The 19130-nt window shown below is 43.8% G+C and overlaps 1 protein-coding gene across 1 annotated transcript in view; it reads right to left on the reverse strand.

Moving 5' to 3' along the window:
* Positions 1-19130, reverse strand: part of WDR70 (WD repeat domain 70) — a 148828-nt gene that overhangs the window by 20577 nt on the left and 109121 nt on the right. Inside the window, exons 12-13 of the mRNA XM_056848023.1 lie at positions 14784-14868; positions 11936-12074 (exon numbers count right to left, since the gene is read on the reverse strand). Coding sequence (XP_056704001.1) covers positions 11936-12074; positions 14784-14868 — 224 coding nt within the window. The remainder of the gene's footprint in view (positions 1-11935; positions 12075-14783; positions 14869-19130) is intronic.

The following is a 19130-nucleotide window of genomic DNA, read 5'->3' on the forward strand; positions in this document are numbered from 1 at the left end:
TTTTTTCAATACTTATAATTTCCCTCGTGTATCTACTGGCTCTCACAAACAGCATTTTCAGCCCATGCAACCACCATGCATCAAGCTTACCCTAGTTTGGCAAATTACTGGAGATTTGGGGGATGGAGCCTGGGGAGGGACCTCAATAGGGTATAATGTCATAGAAGCCACTCTCCAAAGCAGCCATTTTCTCCAGGGCAACGGATCTCTGTAAACTGGAGATCAGATGTAATTTTGGGAGATCTCCAGGCTCCACCTGGAGGTTGGCAACCCTACATCACCCTTAATGAGCACTCACCATGCAGATCTGTTGACAACATTTTGTGGGGATGCATCTCAAATCTAAGGCAGTTTCAAGGGATTTTTTAAAAACCCTAAGGGTTTCAGCCTGCATTGTGTAACATTCTTAATAGGGTTGTGTGTCCCCATTTGAATGACACATTTGTAGAATGAGTAAGACAATGCTTTTTATAGGACCAAGGGGTCATTAAAACGTAGAGTTCTTTGATGCTTAGCTGTTATATTGCCAAAAGGAACATATTTCTTATTTACTGCTTGGTGCCTAGAGGGACCTTTGTAATTTGAACCTTATTGGCAGAGCAATGATTCACTTTTTGTAATCTAGTTAAGATCGGCCTGGTTCTCTTGGAGGCGTAGCAGCAACGTAAAATGGGAGTCCATTGTGGCACCTTAAAGACTAACAATATTTATTCCTGCATGAGCTAGTGTGAGTTAGAGCTCACTTCTTCTGATGCCACAAAGATGATATTTTCTATATTTTGATAAGGAAAGTTACTGAAGGAAAGTCACGCCCCACCCCCAAGCCTATGAAAAAGAAATATCCTTATCCAGGAGAGACTGTAGGTCACCAATGATATGTTGAAGTGCACTCACCAGAAATGACATCATCCTGTGGCTGGTGACATGGCAATGCTCCGGTATTTGGGCAAAAACTCTATGGTAAAAATGGCTTTTGGTCACATTATGAGAAGGCAAGAGTCACTGGAAAAGACAATCATGCTAGGAAAAGTTGAGGGCAGCAGGAAAAGAGGAAGACCCAACAAGAGATGGATTGACTCAATAAAGGAAGCCACAGCCCTCAATTTGCAAGACCTGAGCAAGGCTGTCAAAGATAGGACATTTGGAGGACTTTGATTTATAGGGTCGCCATGAGTCGGAAACGACTTGATGGCACTTAATACACACACAAAAACGGCTTCAAACAGGCATAATTCTTGACCACCAAATGCACAGAGGTCAGGACTTCGGAGCAAAGAGAGGCTGAAGCATGTGAAAGCAGGAGGCTGAAAAGGAAAAGGATTTCAGTCATGGGAGTTCTGTTCTCCTCCCCACGGTGCCACTATCCCCACTGTTCCTCTCACAATACCACCTCTCTGCTACTAATCCACATGGATGCCTCAGAATGTACTGAGGAGGGACTTCCCAGAACTAGCCTATGCCCTTACAGTTTCCCCCTCCAAATTCCATTTATTGATTCCCATTTTGTCACACTATCCCTCTTCTGTGCAGGTGACGGCAGGTTGAATCCAGATTGTGGTAAATTCAATTATTTTTTTAAGGCCGCCGCTGAATAAAATCTGGAACCAACGGTGGCAACCGGGTCTTAAAAAGGAAACATCCCTCAAAGCTCAGAGTTTGGACTAGAGTGCTTATGACAACAAGAAAAATAGAAGAGGCTAGAGTCTGAAAGAGGTTTTGCTATTGTGGAATCCTGATAATGAAAAGCAAACTGAAAACTCACTGACATCATGGTTTAACTCTTACTTAGACACTCAGATGTAGAACCAAGAGTTGTCAGCTGCTTAAAGAAGTTTTCAGAGGATTATCTAGCTTTTAACTGACTAATGTTTTCAAAATGTGTGGACTCGCATTTGGATGAAATCTGTACATAATACAAAAAATATAACTGGTGATGTCATGTTAACAGCCACGCTTGCCATAGATGAGCCAAGAAGTGAAGGCCTGAGGCCTCTCTCAGCCTAAGTAGTCGGCATTTTGGAGAAAGCATGTTTGTTCCACTTTACTCCCTTCCGTTACAGAGGGTCTTAAAAATCTAAGTTTGATGGAAAAGGATTATGATATTTGCTCACTGTTCCACCCCCCTGTCAGAGTATGATCAAATGTTCCAGCGGTGAAAGATAATCAGGCCAAAGAGAGGAAAGGGAAGAGACCTAAGAAAACTTTGTCTGAAAGAGGGCCCTAAAAGACGATAGGGTTGCCGGGTCCCTCTTCACCACCGGCAGGAGGTTTTTGGGGCGGAGCCTGAAGAGGGCAGGGTTTGGAGAGGGGAGGGACTTCAATGCCATAGAGTCCAATTGCCAAAGCGGCCATTTTCTGCAGGTGAACGGATCTCTATCGGCTGGAGATCCTTGACTTTATTTTCCTGGAATTGGGTTCAAATTGTTTTCCTGTTTGGACTTGATTCACCTTCGAATTAATTGGACCTTGGACGAGATTTGGAACGGTACTTTATTGAATGGACTTGATTGAACTGTGGAAATAGATACATATATAAATTTTGTGCTGATTGGTGAAGTAACCAGGCATTGGGACGCTGTATCTTTGTAACCTGCTGGAAAATCACGGTGAAGTAACCAGGCATTGGGACGCTGTACCTTTGTAACCTGTTGAAAAATTATAGCAAGTTAAGTACCTACCTTAGATATATTTTTGTTTTCTTTGTTTAATGAGGTCTTACACAAATTTCATATTAAGTTTGTGAGCCTTGGTGCTGTCCTTCTCTTCAACTAGTACCTGGAGGTTGGCAACCCTAAAAGAAGAGTTACACCCTTCTAGGCCCCTTGATTTCAATGGTTTAAGAAAGGTGTATCTCTACGTAGGATCAAGTTAATATTATACATTCAGACCTTCACAGATCTGCTCACCTGTGGCTGGGGCTCTTGATTCTCTGGATAAGGTTGTCCAGGAACACAGGGATCCCTTCCCCCATAAATTACAGGGTCATTTATTTAGTCTCTGACACTTGTGTCCCCTACTTGGTCTTGGACACTTTTGGCTGCAGTCCTAAGAATGCTTTATGAGGGAATAAGTTCCACAGAACTCAGTGACGTTTACTTCTAAGTAAACACGTTTATAATACATAAGTGGAGTGTGCTTATACAGTATATATGGCTTATAGTTGAGGACAGCGATGGTAGTACATCTGTGACGATTACATTTGCTGATCTGGACCTAGGGTTGCCAGGTCTCTCTTTGGGGGCAGAGCCTGCAGAGGGAGGGGTTTGGGGAAGGGAGGGACTTCAGTGCCATAGAGTCCAATTGCCCAAGCGGCCATTTTCTCCAGGTGAACTGATCTCTATCCACTGGAGATCAGTTGTAACAGCAAGAGATCACCAGCTAGTCCCTGGAGGTTGGCAATGCTACCTGGACCCGAATCTCCCTTTTTATGCCCTCCTTTCTTCCTCTCCCCAGCCCCCTGCCAGTCTCCCTCTCTAGCCATCAATTAAGCTATTTATGTTAGATTTTCCCCTCCTAATTTTACTGCATGTAAACTTATGATTGTTTTAATATCCGGTGGTATGATGTAATCTTAAGACGCCATCATGGTTAGATTTTTATGTAATTTACTGATGGTATTTTAATATTGCTCTTATATGTCAATTGACTGATGTTTTTATTTGATGCTGTAAACCACCCTGAGCCCTGTTTTGGGTCCTCACTAGGGAGAAAACTGGGTATAAATGTCTTAGAAAACATGCACAGCGTTGCACTGAACATCTCTTCCCTTTCTGTATTTTCAAAATTTTGCATATCTAACAACTTAATTGTGCAGATTGGGGTTCAACCCTCTGAAATATTACTTACACAAGACCTTGGTTTGGTGAGGGCTAATAAACCAAAGCTCAGTCCTGAGCAGACTGAGGTGCTACTGGTCAATTACAAAGTCACTTGAGGAGTCAGATTTATAAAACTGACCATGTCAAAAAGAATAACTGAAGCACTTTCTCCTTCCTATAGACTACCATCCATTCTGGATCAGAATGAAGGCGCGCTCCTTCCTGGAAAGGGCAAATGAGTCAAGCAGTAGACCTTTGGCCTAAATGCTATTTGGGAGCAAGTATCTCTCTTTGAAGCCTATGGGCAGAGAACTAAATTACATTAGTCTGAAATACACAAACACTGGTCAGTCAATTGCATCTTCGCTTCAATAGGCCCAGTGCTAAAAAACCCATTAGCACCCAGGCTTATCTGGCACGAGTTTGATGGCTTAAAGAATCTAGTTTAGGGCTCTGACATGGGTCAGAAAGACATAAAGCTGTCGGCAGCGACTGCGGCTAAGAAAACATTTCTGGTTAAGGGTCGTCATAAACGCTTGCCTCGTAAGCGCCAACTTCCCTTTCTGCCTCAGCGGCAATGAGGCTGCACCACGGGGTCTGTTTGAAGAGGCCTGTTCCGACTGGCTGAGCATTGGCTGCTCGTGCAGCGAGATAAGGCTTTGAATGTGGAAAGAGGGATTTTGACAGGGATGTTCAGGCCTTCTCCAATTACATTCCTCTTTTCTTTCAAACAAAATGTCCGATTCTTTTTGACTGATCGGAATGATTGCTAATTACTTCAGTAATTTAAGCCTCCTGTAGAGGTGAGCATCCAAAAGTGTCCTGTGCGTATGTCTGGAAACGCCTTATGCGTTCATCCAGAGAGGCTGCCTATTTTCCTTCATGCAGCTTTAGGAGTTGTGGTGGGGGAGTTCGGGGGGCTGCAGCGGAAATAGCTGGCTTGAAAAGCTCTATAGCAGGGGTGTCAAACATAAGGCCTGCGGGCTGGATTCGGCCCCTTGAGAACTCTTATCCGGCCCGCGAGCCAGCCAAGGCTTCCCCACCCCGATCTGGGCTGGCGAGGCATGGCCCGGCCTGACCAAGTGACATGCCATATCTGGCCAGCAAGGTGTAGTGGTTAAGAGCGGTGGTTTGGAGCGGTGGACTCTGATCTGGAGAACCAGGTTTGATTCCCCACTCCTCCACAGGAGCGGCGGAGGCTAATCTGGTGAACTGGATTTGTTTCCCCACTCCTGCACACGAAGCCAACTGGGTGACCTTGGGCAAGTTACAGCTCTGCCAGAGCTCTCTCAGCCCCACCTACCTCACAGGGTGTCTGTCATGGGGAAGGGAAGGTGATTGTAAGCCAGTTTGAGTGGTAGAGGAAGTTGGCATATAAAAACCAACTCTTCTTCTTCTTGTAACAATGGAGTTTGACACTCCTGCTCTATAGAGTGCACATATCAGTGCTGCAGTACTTTTGCCTCATCATAGATTTTCATATTGCTCAGAAATACCTCAACATCAAGATACTTGCGGGCAAATTTCACATGGGGCTGTTTTGGTATTTAAATTACAGGGCAATTGTAAGAACACATCCCTGGGAGTAAGCTCCATTGAATAGACCTAGGTAAGGTTCTGAGTATACTTGCTTAGAATTCATTTCGTTCTTTCGTTTACTTCATTTATTCCCTGCCTCCCCAATGGGGATCCAAAGTAGCTTACATCGTTCTCTTCTCCTCTGTTTTATCCTCACAATAACCCTGTGAGGTAAGTTAGGCTGACAATACGTGACTGGCTCCAAGGTCTGCCAGCAAGATTCCACAGCAGAGTGGGGATTATTATTATTATTTATAGCTTTTGCCAGAACATTGAATGGGGATTTGAACCTGGTTCTCCCAGACCCTAGTCCAACACTTTAACCACTACACCACACTGGCTGTTAGGATGGCAGTGTTAACCTATTACTGTAGGTGGGAGGTGAGGAGTAATTTAAAAATATGTTTTAAAGCCTGAAGGGCCATGGTAGTTTTATCATGCAACACATCTTAGGCAGAAAGTGTCATCAAGTCGCAGCTGACTAACAACCTCCCCTCATGGGGTTTTCAAGGCAAGAGACAAACATAGGTAGTTTGTCATTGCCTTTCTCGGCATAAAAGATAAAGGTCCCCTGTGCAAGCACCGGGTCATTACTGACCCACGGGGTGACGTCACATCCCGACGTTTCCTAGGCAGACTTTGTTTGTGGGGTGGTTTGCCAGTGCCTTCCCCAGTCATCTTCCCTTTACCCACAGCAAGCTGGGTCCTTATTTTACCGACCTCGGAAGGATGGAAGGCTGAGTCAACCTTGAGCCGGCTACCTGAAGCCGACTTCCGTTGGGATCGAACTCAGGTCGTGAGCAGAGCTTGGACAGCATAGCAACCCTGGAATTCCTTGATGGGCTCCCATCCAAATACTAACTGGGCTGACCCCGCTTAGCTTCTGAGATATTACGAGATTGGCAGGGTTGCCAGCCTCCAGGTGGTGGCTGGAGTCCCACTATTACAGCTGATCTCCAGGCGACAGAGATAAGTTCCCAAGACTGGGCTAGCCTGGGCCATCCAGGTCCGGGTGAACACATCTTTACTCAGTATTTATTTTTTTACTGTGGAGACACTGAGTCCATGGTAAAACAGGATAACAGCTAAAGTATAAATTGCCTGTGGACAGGGCAGGTTACAAATGATCTATCCGTTTTCATTTCTTCAAATAAAAAAAAGTTATGAAACAAAGCACTGTATTTAAGAATGCAGAAATGTGCTATGTTTATTTATTTTAAAATATAGTTATTTATTTAGGGAATTTAAATGATGAAAATATTGTCGAAGGCTTTCACGGTCAGAGTTCATTGGTTCTTGTAGGTTATCCGGGCTGTGTAACCGTGGTCTTGGAATTTTCTTTCCTGACGTTTCACCAGCAACTGTGGAAGGCATCTTCAGAGGATTAACTCTGAAGTTAATCCTCTGAAGATGCCTGCCACAGTTGCTGGCGAAACGTCAGGAAAGAAAATTCCAAGACCACGGTTACACAGCCCGGATAACCTACAAGAACCAATTAAATGATGAAATTTAAATTGGGGGTCACTTGGCCTCAGTGATGCAGACCTGGAGCTAGTGTGGTGCAGTGACTATCACAGGGACTCCTAGCAGTCCCTGTTTGCTCATTCAAGAACATTATCTGTAATAGCTAGGGCCTAGGCTAGGGTTGCCAACCTCCAGGTAGTGGCTGGAGAGCTCTTGGGATTATAACTAATCTCCAGGTGACAGAAATCAGTTCACCTGGAGAAAATGTCTGCTTAGGAAGGTGGGGTCTATGGCATTCTACCCCACTGAAGTCCCGCCCTGCCCCAAACTCTGTCCTCCTCAGGCTCCACACCTAAAATCTCCAGTTATTTCCCAACTCAGGCCTGACAACCTAGGCGTTTTCTGTTGCTGGGCTGCTGCTGAGGCAGTAGGGTTGCCAACCTCCAGGTACTAGCTGAAGATCTCCTACTATTACAACTGATCTCCAGCTGATAGAGATCAGTTCACCTGGAGAAAATGGCTGCTTTGGCAATTGGACTCAATGGCATTGAAGTCCCTCCCATCCCCAAACCCCGCTCTCCTCAGGCTCCATCACCAAAACCTCCTGCAACTCTACCTTCTACTAGAATAAGAGGCATGCTTAGTAACCACTCCTTAATCTGTTAATAGCCCCGCTTTAACCATTTAAGTCTACCAATCATGTGTCTTTTCAAAGAATTATTAAATAATGCACTTCATGTATTATTTTTAATATTGTTGTTTCCTCCTTAAATTTAAGTAGTAAACTGGCTAGAAATTGTTTTTTAAAAAACCCAACTTGCTCTTCCAACTTACATTGGCATGCAAAACACCAAGTTATAAAATAACTTATTTTAAATGGATTTATTTTAAAATACTTGTAGGGATGAAAAATATACCATCATTCTGTTCCAAAAATGCATGCATAATTATTCCACCAAGATGAGCAGGAACATCCATTATGACCCTCAGTAATAGACCGACTGTCTGCACGTTCAAACATTATGCTAAAGGTTTGCCTAAAATGAGACAACCCAAATAACTCAAGTGTGAAACTCCTCAGAAGCTCATCCTAAGAAATTCGCCAACTACAATAAATAAGGTGTAACCTGAAAAATTATCTAAAATGCCACGAATACCAGATTTAAAATGCTCAAGAGACTAGGGAACCATTAGAATATTTGTCTTGGGAAACTGGACTACAAAACTATGTGAAGAAATAGTATCATTTGGACTGGAATCAACAAAGAGGAATTTTCGAAGAAACTCTTGAACAGTTTAACGAAAAATGGAGTTTGTTTTATAGGTATATAGAAACCAGTAGTTGAAACTTTATAAAACGGTATAAATATTGGTTGAAGCAAAGTGAAGTTATTTTCTAGCAGAACAAGAATAAAGGTGCAATTATTGATGATAGCAAAGTGAATATTTTCTATCGGAACAAGATACTTTATTTAATCAATTAGAGAAATAGTTGTGGTAATTATGATGTAATTCCTTTTTATGTTGAAACGCTATTATTATTTTCTACAAATGTACTTTATCTGCAGACGGCCCCCTATCCTTTTTCTTTTTTTCCTTTTGTATCCCCCCTTTTTGAAATAAATAAAATATTTTTAAAAAACCAAAAAAACAAAAAAACAAAGAGGAATTTTCTATGTGGTATTAGAAGACATTTAGCATTGCATTGAATGGGGTGGGGAAGAGTTAAAGTACATGCATATGTGCTCCAATGTCTACCTGGTACATTAGAGCAAAGCGTCTTAAACTGTAGGTCGCAACCCCACATGGGGTCACTTAAATGAATGTGGGGGTCGCGAAAAATTTGATTTATTATCAGTAAACGTTTGATTTGTATACCTATTTTATATACCTATATACCCGGGTTTGCGAAAAAATTTCTCATGTGAAAAGGGGTTGCGAGCGGAAAAAGTTTAAGAGGCCCAGCATCAGAGAAAGGGAAGCAAGGGTACCCTTATTTGACTTAGATATCAAGATCCCTTTCTCTTACACCTCTTACAATGATAGCAATCATTAGAATGGATGGATGCCAAAATTCTACCTACACATGCCATGAAATGGAAGACATTTTTGCTTTACACAAGAGTGAAGGTGAGCGTACCCGCATCTATAAGATAGCAACACCATTCAATGTCAAATGCCAAGAAGTCAGAAAATTCCAAATTAAGGTGACAATTATTCCTGAGGGACACAAGGACATATGATGCTCATCCTTTTTGCCATGGAACTTGGCAAAAAAATTGACTTGGCACTTTATCCAGCCATGGATCTTCTCCTGGTGTTGTGACCATCAAGTGTTTAATTGATTTTCTTAAGTTCTACCCCACCTTTCTCCCCAGTGGGAGAAAGTCACCTTAGACTTCAGCCTAACCTACCTGTCATGATAATAAATGAAGGAGGGTGAAAACCACATATGCCAACCTGAGCCAACTTGGCCATCTTCTGGTCATGGAGCAGGGGTCACTAGGGGTGTGGGGGGGAGGTAATTGTGAATTTCCTGCATTGTGCAGGGGGTTGGACTAGATGACCCTTGTGGTCCCTTTCCAACTCTATGATTCTATGACCATACAGTCCAACCTCCAAAGCAGCCATTTTCTCCAGAGAGCTGACCTCTGTTGTCTGAAGACAGGCTGTTATTCTAGAGGATCTCCAGGCCCCGCCTGGAAGTTGGCAACCTTCTACTTATATTGATAATGATTATGCCTACCTATGGGCGCTGTTGGTTCACAAAATGCTGAGCTTACTATCTTGCGAGCTGCAAGACAAGGCCTGTTTTATGCCCTATTTTGCTTCAATGTTTCTTGCGCTGGGCAAAATGCCTCACCGATAAACCTATGAATACTGACCGCAAGCCCACGTGACTACAACAAAAAGTCTGGAATAATAATGTACTCTCCCATTTAAAAAAAAAACTTAAAAGAAAAGAGGTGGACAAAAGGCTTGGTATGACAGAAAGGAATGCTAGACATTACTTTGGTCAAGCATTTAAAGTAGTCATTAAGTTTCCATTAAGCATCAGGTTCACTTACAGGCCAACACATACTGGATATTTCCCAAGCAGTTTTAAAGATGAAAGTTTACTGCCCTTAAACATTTCAAAATAATCTATACTGGCTGGGCCTTCCTTGTTGCCTGAACAGATGTAAAAACTGTATTTCCTTTATCATTTGAATTTGACACAAGAAAATACTTTGCATCCCTTTTCATATGCTAAATCCATTAGGATTATTTTATAATTGACTTTAATGAGCCACTATTATTCTGTTCATAGCGGAAAAACATGCTCATGATAACTCCCTCCCCTGTACGCAGCAAGCTGTGCCAAATCTGAATTCTGCTTAAGCCAATAGGATTATTTATGGAAGGCTGAAAAGCAATATATGGGTTTTGGCTTTTGGGAGGTGTTTCTTCTTCAAAATTACATCGCATTAAATTACAAGGTTGATAAATAGCTACACAATCAAACATCAATACACACCCTCTCCAAGGTACACCATCCATAGAAAGGTTCCCATACCAAAGGTTCCTGAGACCCAATGTGGTATAGTGGTTAAGAGTGGCGGACTCTAATCTGGAGAACCAGGTTTGATTCCCCACTCCTCCACCAGATTAGATTCCTCACTCCTTCACATGCAGCCTGCTGGGTGACCTTGGGCTAATCACAGTTCCCTCAGAACTTTCAACTCTACCTTCCTTACAAGGTGCCTGATGTGGGGGGAGGGAAGGTGATTGTAAGCCCCTTTGAGACTCCTTTCAGTAGAGAAAAGCGGGCTATAAAAACCAACTCTTCTTCAATTTAGCTTTGGGAGGGTAGCCATTTTGGTTTGCGGTGGAAGAGCTAGATTCGAGTCCAGTAGCACCTTAGAAAACAACAAGATTTTTGGGGTATAAACTTTTGAGAGTTAAAACTCCCTTTGTATCTGATGAAGGGAGCCTTGACTCTCTAAAGTTTGTACCCCGAAAATCCTACTGGTCTCAAAGATGCTCCTGAACTCGAATCTAGCTCTTGTACCAATTTAAACCACTAAAAAAAAACAGATCACAGTGTGCCTCAAGCAGACAGCAAGAGAAATAAGGTGGCTAGCATTAAATGATTCAATAAAGTAAGCTGGATCATATACTGAATAGAAAGAAAATGTCTTTGACAGCCACTGATAGGCTGTAATTTTGTAATTAAACATCAATGTACATTAATACATTGTCCAACCTTAGGCAGATGATGAGAGGGAGGGAATCTTGGCCATCTTCTGGTCACTAGGGGTGTGTGGGGGGGAGGTAGTTGTGAATTTCCTGCATTGAGCAAGGGGTTGGACTAGATGACCCTGGTGGTCCCTTCCAGCTCTATGATTCTATGTTGGTAGCTGTCCTGAGCCCAGCTTGGCCGGGAGAGGGCTGGATATAAATTAAAGATGATGATGATGATGGTATTTTATGTTGTATTTGATAAATATAGGGCAGTTAATGTAAAATCAAAGCAACTAAAACTTTAGAACACACTTTCAGCACTACATTTATGTAAATCTGCTTTCAGAAACATAACGGTAAGTGTTCATTTAAGAAAATTAATTGTTTGATTCTAACATTTAATGTGGAAGAAGGATTCTGGACAGACCTGTATTACTACTGTAGTACTGAAAGTTATTCCGTGATACTTGGATTCATTAATCTCAACCAGTACTCTGGTAACCGGAAAAATTTTCATTTTCCCCCTCACTATGCCCCAATGTTTACCTTTCCACATTTCTCAGGCTTCCTTTTTAAAAACTTTAGAAACACTAAATTTAGACAATTACATGCCCATACCATATAATTATACAATTAATTAGTATCATTATGGGGACTGAGGTTTGAGGTTTGAGAGGGATTCAGCATATACCAAATGATCTTGCAGAATCTCAGCCATGCTTTTAGCTACATACCCATATGTTAAATAATAGAATTAATAGTAGTTAGAGACACAGGAGGGCTGACATAATTCTACTTTTCATGCATGAGCAAAATATCCAGGTTTGTATATGCACTAAATTATGACTTACCGCATCTGTGACATCTATTTCATACACTTTCTTAAATGTTTCTCGCTCAAAGAAAATAAGTTTTCCATGGCCGCCGCCTTTCTTAACAGAAGTACCAGTAACAAGTAATTTATCATCTGGGCTGAAACAGCAGTCTGTCCTGTTGAAAAATAAAAATGAATTGATTTTTTTTGGAAGTTTTACTTATGTTCTGTGTGAAATAAAGGCGGTTAGTAAAATCCATGTCAAACTTCTAACTACGTATGACAATGAAAATCACAGCTATGTTCAAAGTTACCAAACTTGGCAAAACCAACAAAATGAAATGTATTGTCAAGATTTCAGCACTGGAGGAAAAAGTCTTGCATTTAAAGAGAGACAGAAAGAGAAATCAGGAACAGTTTCAAAATCTGGCTAGCATCATTCATTCAGTAAGTAGGTCATAACATCAGTTTTCACCAACAAAATTTCCTCCTGTTTTAAGTGGCGATATGAAATTGTAAACAGGAGAGCAAGATGATTTTACAATACCGTTCTTTTGTTTTTCTTTCAAAGCAAGAAAAAATGTTCAGCACTTCAAGTACGAATAAGAGATTAATAGGGCCTTTAAAATTAATCTCAGACTTTGGGGTAAGAGCTCTTGGCAAACTGGGAGTAAAAGCAACACGATCAGATCAATATATTTATTACATTTATACCTTGCCATACTTTTCATCACAAAACTCAAGACAGTGGCTTGGATCCAGTGATACACAAGCAGAAACATAAATGGATTTAGCGCAATTCTGCTCATACAAGATACTGTGTACCACCTAGCGCTTTGCTGCTTATATATTATGGTGGCCAGAAACTCTACAAAAAAACTTGCACAAATGGAAATGCAAGTGGGAATACAGTATGTTAGACTCAGCGCAACCGGTAAGAGCTCTAATGTAAGTGAAATTTTGCACTGGATCGAACCCACTGTACACCAGGTAGCCTGTCATCCTGGCACCGAGTAGATTGAGACTTGCTTCGCTTCAGCAAGGGTGCTGTAAGACATGCTCCCCAACCATATCTATGTATTAGAAGCTGCTTCTGCAAGTCAAAGGTCTGGTGTAAACACAACACCACTTCCCTGCAAACTTGTCATGGACCAGCATTAGGGTTGCCAACCTCGAGGTACTAGCTGGAGATCTCCTGTTATTACAACTGATCTCCAGCCGATAGAGATCAGTTCACCTGGAGAAAATAGCCGCTTTGGCAATTGGACTCCATGGCATTGAAGTCCCTCCCCTCCCCGAACCCCGCCCTCCTCAAGCTCCACCCCAAAAACCTCCTGCCGGTGGCGAAGAGGGATCTGTCAACTCTAACCAACATGCAGACTTCTTCTCAGATGAGGAGGTTGAAGACTCAGAGGAGGAGGGGCTTGGGCATTTAACACCACCACAGCTGGAACACCTCCAGAAGCCCCCTTTGATGTGCAGGAGGAGCCTCAAGAGTTGTGTAACCAGCCTGCTCACCGTGGGAAACAGCCTGGCCTTCAGATTCAACCTTAGACCCTGAACCACCTCAAACCCGCTGCAGTACTCATTGCCATGATCGGGCACAGCACCTTTAAGTACCAGCAGCCAGCACCCGAAGGGGCTTGTATCTCCACCTCTTGCAGTAGCATTTAAGGCCTCAGTTCATTCACAACCTTTGCTGGAACAACATCTATGTTATACTGTTGGATCCAGTTCCTGCCTTGACTCTTGCCTCACCCCTTTGTGCAGGACAAGAGTCACTACATCCACACAAATACCACAGTTAACGCTATCCAGAATTCCTACCAGCCTGAACCCAGAGAGCAGATCTGATGTTAAACTGTAGAAGGCCATCAAAGGAAGCAAAGCCCACATTCCAGAGGCTGCCTTCCAGTGCAAAAACCAACTTTTCAGAGAGCCAGTGTTCAGACTGTGGGGGCTTGACTCCATGGCAGACTATCTGGTTTGCAAATAGAAGGTCCCAGGTTCAGTCACTGGCCTCTCCATTAAATGGGCCCAGGTAGTCGGTGATGTGAAAGACCTCTCTGAACAGCCACCGCCAACCAGAGGAGACAACACTGACCTGACCAATGGTATGACTCAGTTAAAAAAGTCACAGTATTACTATGAAGTGTTGCTACATTAGATGATCTATACAACCAAGCTGAGTAACCCAAGCAGGGTGGGTTCCAGCCTCACACCAGTTGGTAGGTTCAGGCTGTCAGAACCGGCTCCTTCTTTTCACGACTCTGCCCCTCCGCCTTGCCACTGGCCTTTGTCTACACTTTCCAGCCGCCCAAATACATTTGGGTGCCGCATACCCATTCACGTAGGGTACCAGGCATCGAAGCAAGCTTAAAGAGCATGTATTATCATTAGCTACAATGAGTACCCAGCTTGCTGGGGTAAAGGGAAGACAACTGGGGAAGGCACTGGCAAACCACCCCATAAACAAAGTCTGCCCAGGAAACGTCGGGATGTGACATCACCCCATGGGTCAGGAATGACCCAGTGCTTGCACAGGGGACCTTTACCTTTACCTTTTTACATACCTAGACAAAAATGTCTGACATTCTGAGCAGCAGAGTTGTTTTTTTTAAATTATGGAACAAAAACATGAGCTGCCCTTTTTCTTTGTCAGCCCACCAAACTGGTTTTGTGAAAGTTCAAGATCATATTACCGTAAGATCTCAACACACAACGATTCAACCCCTTTTTGGTTAGGTGTGACATGGACACTTGAAGACTGGAATTCATAAACTGGTTACACAGAAGAAAACTTATGGGATCAATATTCATTATCATCAACATAGAAAAGCCATTCAATAACAACACCCCCACCCTGGCATTGATAAGGTACTTACATGGGGAAGAAGCTAGGCAGACCTGCGACTGAGTTAAGAGGTGTTTTAAATTTCCTGACATCCCATATTTTTAAGGTATCGTCTCCTAGGAAATATAAAAAAATAAGACTTAACAGATAACAACATGGGGGAAAGCTCCTTTACAATGCAGAATTTTTTTTCCCTAATGGCTTTCTCCCAACCATTATTGAATAAATGTATGACAATAATTCTCTTCACCCCAAAAAGGCATACATCTCTAAAAAGCCAGGCTGTGCTGTGCCTTTATAGCAGGGCATATTTCACCTTCAGAATTCCACCATTAGGATTGCCAGGTCCCTCTTCGCCACCGGTGGAAGGTTTTTGGGGCGAAGCCTGAAGAGGGCGGAGTTTGGGGGAGGGGAGGGACTTCAATCCCATAGAGTCCAATTGCCAAAGCGGCCATTTTCTCCAGGTGAACTGATCTCTATCGGCTGGAGATCAGTTGTAATAGCAGGCGATCTCCTGCCACCACCTGGAGGTTGGCAACCCTATCCACCACTGACCTGGCAGTGCGAAGGCCTTATACTGCTTCTTAGACCATGGCGTCCGGAGAGGAAGGGAAGACAGGACGATAAGAATGAAAGGATCCACATGTCACCCAAAGGCCAAATCAAATCCTTTTTCTGACAAAGCTCATAAGCAATATGTCTGGTTTATTCACTGTCTGAGCATGTGAGAATGGAACCAGTGAGCCAGGCCTTTGATGCAGCTCTGTCAGCAATTCAGATAAAAACTACCCAGCTATACCATAAAAGCTAAGCAAATTGAGCCTTTTTTTTTCTTTTGGAAATGTTCAGTGATGTGACTGGCAACTCTTCAATTCTTCTTCACAGTACCAAACTGCAACCAAGGCTCCTTTGACCTTGGCAGACTAGGCCTTGACACGGTCTTCACTATGAAGAATTCATGGGATGCCCGAGGGAGAAGTTGTCAGATGAGTTGTTTCTAGTGTTTTTTTTAAAAAAACAACAACAACATGATTTTGAAAACTTTGTTCTGCATCATCTCAAACTTCAGGGACAATTTCTCATTGGGAAGGAGAGAGATGCTGAGAATATATCTAAGTGCAGAAAAAATTGTTAACAGAAAAACTTGCTTCTCAGCTCATCAATTCTACATAGGGTTGCCAACCTCCAGGTACTAGCTGGTGATTTCCTGATATTACAACTGATTTCCAGCCAATAGAGATCAGTTCACCTGGAGAAAATGGCTGCTTTGGCAACTGGGCTCTATGGTATTGAAGGCCCTCCCTTCCCCAAACCCCACTCTCCTCAGGCTCCACCCGAAAACCTCCCACCGGTGGCGAAGAGGGACCTGGCAACCCTAATTCTACATCACGTGTATTCCAGTAAGAAAAGCTTGGGAAAAAAGAGGAACAGTGAACTAAAATGGTTCTTTCTACCTTAAGTGTTTATGACATTAATTAGCAAACTAACTTTTAGCTAAAGAAATGATGCATGCTAATGAGAGAACTGGAGCTGAAACTGAGATTGACAGCATGTGAAGTACCACATAATTATTTTGCACAACGCGAGAAAAAGTGAAGCATGTCAAGTGACGTATAATGAAAAACAGCAGAAAAAAGTTTTTTAAGGTCCCACACTTGGAGCATATGGCGACATAACAGGGGCTGTAGGGGAAGGGCTGTGGCTCAGTGGTAGAGCATCTGCTTGGCATGCAGAAGGTCCCAGGTTCAATCCCCGGCATCTCCAGTTAAAGGGACTAGGGCAAGTGGGTGCTGTGAAAGATCTCTACCTGAGACCCTGGAGAGCCGCTGCCAGTCTGAGTAGACAATACTGACTTTGATGGACAAAGGGTCTGATTCAGTATAAGGCAGCATCATGTGTTCATGTGAACATACTGGACACGGGCTGGAAGTTTTAACTAGGATGAAAGGCATCAGCAAGTCTGCTGACTGGTGCAGGATACAGAGAAGATACTCTGCCAGTTTTAAAAGTGCTCCATTGGCTGCCCATGGAGAGATGCTCCTCGGCATCCACAGATAATATTAGTCAATGGAGGTTCTCAGATAATTTACCAGACGTTCTCTTTGTGTGGAACGTTGGTCTTTTTTAATGTTTATGAGCAATCTAAAAGTTTACCCACATCTGTCCAGCCAGCTTCTGGTTAGAAGTTATTAATCAACAAGCAGGAACCCGCAAGAACTTGCGGGGGGCATCTCAGTTCCCCTTCCCCACTATTTCCTCTTTCCCTTTCCTGAAAGCCCCCCATAGCCTCGCCCCTTTTCCTGCTTCCTTCTCTCCTTCTAGGCTTGCCAAACTGGAGATATCTTGGAATCAAAATGGATCTCCCAACTACAGAGATCAGTTCCCTGTAGGGTTGCCAGCTCCATGTTGGGAAATTCCTGGACATTTGGGGGTGGAGCCTTGGGATGGTGAGGTTTGGGGAAGGATATGACCTCAGCAGAGGAACTGATCTCTGTCATCAGAGAGCAGCTATAATTCCGGGTGATCTCCAGCCCCCATCTGGAAGTTAGCAATCCTACTTCTCCTGGAGGAAATGGCTGCTTTGGAGGGCAGAGTCTATGGCATTATACCCTTCTCTCCTCAATCCTCAGGCTCCACTCCTAAATCCCCAAGAATTTCCTAACCTGGAGTTGGCAACCCTATCTCCTTCCCAAGCAGCAGCCAACCCACCTTTATCTGCCCCTCTATCTTCAGCTTCCCTCCTCCCCCGGCAGCCTCTACCTAGGAAAACTGTGGCCCAATTGTGTGGTGGTGGCCTAGGGTTGCCAGGTGCCCGGTGGTGGCGGGCAAACCCCTGGCAATTCACCCCTCTGCCCACAGGCCACCTGAGGGTCAGCGGGCAAACGTGCACACACGCATACACATCGCGGCACGTCACTTCCAGTTTACAACCGGAAGTGCCGCCTCACGAGGGGCCTTATACCACTCCAACTCCCAGTTTAGAGGGACACAGTAGGGAATCCCCAAGGATTTGGGGGGGGGGCTCACTTTCCCCCACACTATTTCTTCTTTCCCTCCCCTTTGCAATCCCCATATCCTTTCCCATTTACCTGCCTCATTCTCCTCTTCTCAGCCATTCACCAGCCAACCTTTTATTCGCCTCCCATCTTCAGCTACAGTTATTATTTATTTACTTCATTTATACCCCACCTTTCTCCCCAGGGGGGACCCAAAAATCTTACATTATTCTCCTCTCCTCCTTTTTATCCGCACAACAGCCCTGTGAGGTAGATTAGGCAGGAAGTATGTGACTAGTTCATAATCACCCAGGTTTGAAACCCCATCTGGCTGTGGAAGCTTGCTGTGGTCACAAGGCCTTTGAATATAGCTTTCTTGCATTGCTGTCAGGTTCAAACTTAGTTTTGATGTGGATGAAAATGGGAAGCCTCACAAGCAATTCTTCGGCTGTTCCTCCAGCCAGCGTGGTGTAGTGGTTAAGAGTAGTGGTTTGGAGCGGTGGACTCTGATCTGGAGAACCGGGTTTGATTCCCCGCTCCTCCACATGAGCGGTGGAGGCTAATCTGGTGCACTGGATTTGTTTCCCCACTCCTACACATGAAGCCAGCTAGGTGACCTTGGGCCAGTCACAGCTCTCTCAGCCCCACCTACCTCACAGGGTGTCTGTTGTGTGGAGGGGGAAAGGAAGGTGATTGTGAGCCGGTTTGATTCTTCCTTAAGCAGGAAAGTTGGGATATGAAAACTGACTCTTCCTCTTCCCCCTCGTGCCTGCAGCTGAGCGCTGTCTCCCCACACTCACATCCAACAGACAAACTGCATCACGCAGCAAAAGATGCAGTTGGAGGGTTCTCTGGAATTCCCTATTCCCCCTGCTTTGATCCCTGTGTTTGGCAGGTGCGCTGATCTAAGGACGCTGGTGGTTACACATCTGCTTTTGTTGGTAAGAGTCCAGGGTAATACTAACATTATATAAAGCACAAATGTGCAGTTTTTCAGCGCGCATAAAAATGGCTCAAATAACCCTACCTGGGACCAACTTAGCATTTTCAATACGTGGTGTTCCTAAAAAGCAGCCCTGGATGTTGCGCATTAGAAAGTCAGAGTTTCAAAAAGATTTTGGATCAAAGTATGACGTGCGGGTTGCGTTCTGATTTATTTATGATCGGCCACCTGGCTGGCTACCTGTGGTGTTTGGGGGAAGAGTTGACAGGCGGGCAAATTGATCATGACAGCAGGATGCTGGGAAACTGAACCGCATGTTATGCCAAGGGTGGTGGCTGGGAAATTTGATGCTGAGTTGGCCAATAGAGGAGGCTGCCTATTCTTCCAGCAATTCTGCTCGAGCGAAGTTCTGGTCTAGCTAAGATGACTAGCGGGGAGC

This window comes from Euleptes europaea, chromosome 4 (genome assembly GCF_029931775.1).
Source record: "Euleptes europaea isolate rEulEur1 chromosome 4, rEulEur1.hap1, whole genome shotgun sequence".
NCBI classification, from domain to species: Eukaryota; Metazoa; Chordata; class Lepidosauria; order Squamata; family Sphaerodactylidae; genus Euleptes; species Euleptes europaea.